At 44.0% G+C, this 4,799-nt stretch overlaps 1 protein-coding gene across 8 annotated transcripts; it reads right to left on the minus strand.

The window, feature by feature from the left end:
- Positions 1 to 533: 533 nt before the first annotated feature.
- Positions 534 to 3,794, minus strand: LOC125507769 (pentatricopeptide repeat-containing protein At4g21190-like). 8 transcript variants are annotated; one of them, XR_007282978.1, is made up of 8 exons: positions 3,594 to 3,794; positions 3,401 to 3,498; positions 3,196 to 3,294; positions 2,718 to 2,861; positions 2,314 to 2,526; positions 1,540 to 1,930; positions 927 to 1,042; positions 534 to 787 (listed from the first exon to the last, which is right to left on the minus strand). XR_007282978.1 is itself a non-coding variant. In XM_048672264.1 (7 exons), exons 2-6 carry the CDS (start codon positions 3,488 to 3,490, stop codon positions 1,586 to 1,588), a joined length of 891 nt encoding a protein of 296 aa, XP_048528221.1. In that variant the 5' UTR covers positions 3,491 to 3,498; positions 3,594 to 3,794; the 3' UTR covers positions 534 to 828; positions 1,540 to 1,585. The 8 variants fall into 8 exon arrangements, 5 of the variants coding, with proteins under 5 accessions (XP_048528221.1, XP_048528220.1, XP_048528219.1 ...); XR_007282979.1 differs by having other exon boundaries at positions 534 to 828; XR_007282980.1 differs by having other exon boundaries at positions 927 to 1,082.
- Between the last annotated feature and the right edge of the window lie 1,005 nt (positions 3,795 to 4,799).

The raw sequence follows: 4,799 nt of genomic DNA on the forward strand, positions 1-4,799 counted from the left end.
CAAGTAAGCCTTGCTTGGGAGTCAAGTAAACCTTTCTATATAAAGAAAGGAGATGTATCAATCTAATCAAGCAAGAACTAAGAAGGAAATCCTTTCATCTTGCCCGGCCGTGGGCAAAAAGCCCCCGGCCGGCCTTCTTGCGCCATAACAATATGCTTGTTGCTTGCAAAATATAAGAAAATAATCAATTGATTGTGCTATTGGTAGTTTAGAGCAAATGATTTGATCACAATGTGATTCAACAAGACATGGTCTTTGCACATCTTTACAGCACCTATCCCTCTTTGGCTATGAACCGTACGTGCACAGATTAGACAATGTAAATTTCCAGTAACCTGCAGCATTTGATTCCCTTATTGGCGAGTAGCTGCTCAAGAACCCTTCGATGTATCTAACGGGGCCACGTTTGAGAATTGCAGAGTAATAAACCCGATTCGCTACGAATCCATAGCTATATGCTACTATCTGAACTGGCGCTTCACGTTTTTTCAAACAAGGAGGTAATGTAAGACGACGCTGAAAGCGGCAAAAGATTCATCTACAACACCCGATCGATATTACTAACATCTAAGGTTTTCTAGTACAACCATTCCATTTCAGATACGTACTACTGTCTAATGCTAGTGCTACAAATAATACTTGTACATGTTTCCTGAAACAGTTGAACATTACCCAAAGCATCTCGTGTGACCGTAGTCAGGATTTTAAGTCCATCCGTCTCAGGACATGGTGAAAACTTGCAATGTATCCAGAATGAGCTGCTTCTCTCCCGCACCAATGCACAATCCTTGATGAATACAACACAACAAAGACATCAAGGACTGTATCCTGCCTCATGCCAAAGATGATTAACTACATATCTTTCTGAAGAAAGTTAAATAAAGCCTGTCCTGGAAATGAACTATCATCAGGTCCCTAGAACATACCATATCATTTACTGAACAGCTGAACATCTTCAGCCAAATTGTTGGACAGCTTTTGTTTCCAAATATGGCAAGAGTGGCCTAATATTGCTAGATTATAGAAAAGAGTTGCAGCACAACTGAAAGAACAAAGTTCCATACTATCATCACAATCTGTGTCTACAGATATGTGTAAATCCAGTTAGGAGCATTGGGATGAAGCATGAGCAATATGCAAGCAGAACAAATGCTAATGTAGTAAACCACCATGAAGACTCAATACTCTGGAAGAACTTTCTTATTTACATCAAACACAGCATTCTTCAAATTCCATTGTCAAACACCTTAAACTGCAGACATAATCTTGATCCAATCATTTACATTCTACATTCTCTCACTCCCATGTTGGACACCTTACATTACATTCTAAAATCTATTTCATGACTTGTTTGCTTGGCTGCTTAAAAGAACTTTGAAAAACTGGTGAAATAATTATTATTTGTTTGCTTTCCAACAGCATGATATGTACCGATGTCTCCCAGTTTCTTAATAGAATAATTCAGACATTCTTAGTTCAGTATTTGAAGATTTACTGACACAAAACTAGACCAAGCTAACCAGCCAAATTTAACCTTACCTGCTATGATGAAGCAGACACGAAAACGCCACATTCAAGTTCTGAGCTATACAAATTCAAGGTCTCCAGAAGCCGCATCGCCTAATACATTCATGTCCAGGCCTGTTCCTGGCACTTCTTCTAATTCATTGTCAGGATTCATGCTTCCTGCATCTTCCAGTTCATCTCTACCAGAGTCTCTCTGTGTTACCTCTTCAGTACTATCGTCTGGATAAACCCTTATCCTTATGCGCTTGCCTTTGATGTATCGGTATTCAAATTTTGGCGGTGGATATTTCCTATTTAACTTTTCATATTTGTCCAACATCTCTAGCTTCATAAATACATCACCGAGCATCCTGACAATCGAGGTATCAGGTCGAACACCCAGCTCTTCCATATCAGCAAAAACCTAGATGGGTTGTGAAGGAAACATGAAACGGTTATAAATGGAATAGCCATTGCAGTAAGCATCATTTCTGTAACCATGTTCCTTTAAGCATAGCTTTTGTACCACTAAAGAAAATGTTGATACAATCACATCCAGTGTAAGGTCAATAACATGTTAGAATACAACCAACTCAAACTCCAAATCTCTTAAGGCGAGCAGATAATTAGGTGAAAAATAAAAGGAATACAGATTCGCATCTTACTATGTCAGTTAAGTATGCATATAGTTCTACAGTATTATAGCTATTGCCCCTCCATGCAAGTAGGACCAAATGATGCAAAATCTACATTTATAAGATTTGCACATTGAAAATAAACACAGCATATTTAGTTCTATTTTCCTACCTCAAACATCTTCTCGTATGACCCCAATCTGTAATACAAGGAGATCATTTTCATGAAAAAAATACGGGGCAAACCCTCCATATATCTTGAGAATATCTTTTGAAATAGCTCTTCTGCTTCCTCAATTCGCCCATCCTCGACTAAAGCATTTAATAAAGTTTGATAGCTTCCCATGGTCTTCCCTTGACCTTTATTGAACATCCACTTGATAACCTAAACCAGAGATCGTGCAATTATTTTCTTGATACAAGAAAAAGAATATTATTGGAAGGGAGGAGCCAATTGTAGATATTCAGTAGAGAAATAATATCCACCAACAATTTCATTAGAAATACAAGATAGAAACACATCAGACAAAATAATCGACACTTTCACATAAACAAGCATGAACTCCTATCTGATACCTGAATTATTCTTTTCCATTCCTTCTCATCTTCAAGCGTCTTCAGTGCTTTCTTTACCGCTATCAAGGGAAACTCCAGTTCCCATGCAACAAATGAATCAAGGGCACCATAGACTTCCTCCTTTACATTAGACAAACCCTTAATCTGCAGGAGAAGATGAAAGGAGTCACACAAATGCTGAAACAGAACTATGGCTGCAACCTTTTGGTGCCAAAGTAATAAGGAACACATAATCCCTGTTGTCCCAAAGGTATTATTTGATAAACAGTGTACATGTAAGAATTTATTAAAATCAGTACAGCAATTGAAAGTTGCAGAGTTCCATCTGAAAGCTGAAGTACAGAACAATTGTTTTTGTTGCAAGTGCAGACATGGAGTTATGGGGTAATCTAGTGTCTCAGAGCAGGAATAGGCACAAATCTATATAGAGTACAGATTCTAGTGATAGTTACAAGAGCGAAATGTAGAAGAACCTCACACATTTGACAAGCTTCTGCGACTTGGAAACGGTCCCGATTCTCTTGTCAGTTTTCCACACGCGAGGATATCTCGGCCTCGGACCCCTGGCACCGCAAACCTGCGCCACAAGGTTGTACAGTACCAATCAGGATAAGCACCACCACAAACCACCACCAAGTTCTGAACGAACCCCACATGCCATGGAGGCGAATGGAGCAGCTCACCACCAAAGAGTTGAACTTTCGAGGGCGCAGAACGACGGCTCTCTCGAACGCTAACCCGAATGCGGGCGCCCAACACCTCAGGGAAAGCATGATGTAATCTGCAGCAGGGAAGCAGGAATCCCCCAAATTAAGCCTCCAATGTCACTACCGCCCTACTCCGCGGTTCTTTGGAGGCGAAAGAGCAGGCTCGTACCTCGAAGACCGGGGTTCCGGAGATTGCGGACGGGGGCAGGGACGCGACGAGGAGGCGAGCGGCGGCGGCGGCGGAGGGCTCCGGGTCGGGACGGGAAGAGAAGAGGGTCCTCTTCCTCGTACGGACGGGGTGGGTGGTGGAGAGACGAAGGTAACTATTCCAAGGTTGAGATAAGCTTTGTGCTCTCTACTTTGAAGCTGAACTGAACTGACCGTGCAAAATAGAAAAGAAAAAAGACTGAAATACAACTACACCTATGTTTTTGACTTTTTGAGTAGGCGGAAGTCCTTTTTATTAAGATCCACTATGATAATGAAAAAGTTTTCAAGACAAAATTTCTAGAGCAAAGCCTGGTGTAGTTGATTACGCCGCTCTCTCTGTCCGCTTCACTGACACACCTCTCCTCTGTTGTCACGGTGCTCCACGACGAGAAGCTGTCGTCGGGGCCGAGGTAGAGGGGGAGGCGCCCGCGCGCCTTCACAGTTGCCGGGCCACCTCCTCCTTTACGGCCTTGTCACACCAAACGCGGCACGGCGACGATGTTGGCTCGTCGATGCGGGCGTAATGGTTGTGCGCCGGCGACGCTAGCTCCTCCTTTACGCAACGTCTGATTTGGACGCCGCGGTTGCAACCGGGGAGGGAGGGGGGGGCAGGCTCTGGCTTGACGCGTCGGAGAGGTGACGACACCGACTCTGTCTTGATGCGGTGGAGCGACGGAGCTCCAGGTGCGCCTAGTAATCCTCGTCCATCGCGGCGACCTCCGCGAGGAGGCACGACTGATGCAGCTCCTGCTCAGCAGAGGATGATCTCCTCCTTCCTGGAGGAGCCATGCGCCTCGATCCGGATACGTAGCCATCACTTGCCTGCGAGTAGACATAGGACTTGGTCATCATAGACATCAATGAGCAGAGATGGGGAGGAGCGAAGAGGAGAGAATGTGAGGTGTGGTGTGGACAGCGTCATAGCCATGTTTAAATAGCCACAACCAGACGAACGAACGGGCGGTCGACTTCAATGCGGCCCACCAACTGAATTAGGCTTCTCGGTAGCGGCTTCAACATTGAAGTGGCGCCGCCTGCTCATCCGAGCACGTCGTTCTGACCTGCATCAATGTTGTGGAATCAAGTATACACTGAACGGCCTGATGGGTATGAATGCTAGGCAACCGCTTTGCATAGAGAGGGGTTTTCGGGTAGAGAGAGTTTT

The sequence above is a fragment of the Triticum urartu genome, chromosome 5 (assembly GCF_003073215.2).
Source record: "Triticum urartu cultivar G1812 chromosome 5, Tu2.1, whole genome shotgun sequence".
In the NCBI taxonomy this organism is placed as follows: domain Eukaryota; kingdom Viridiplantae; phylum Streptophyta; class Magnoliopsida; order Poales; family Poaceae; genus Triticum; species Triticum urartu.

Coding starts and splice junctions, on each gene's coding strand:
- LOC125507769 (XM_048672264.1), bottom strand. CDS start 3,490: ATGCTTTCCCTGAGGTGTTGGGCGCCCGCATTCGGGTTAGCGTTCGAG. Junction 3,295..3,400: donor GAAAGTTCAACTCTTTGGTG/GTGAGCTGCTCC, acceptor CTTGTGGCGCAG/GTTTGCGGTGCCAGGGGTCC. Junction 1,931..2,313: donor CATACGAGAAGATGTTTGAG/GTAGGAAAATAG, acceptor CAACCCATCTAG/GTTTTTGCTGATATGGAAGA.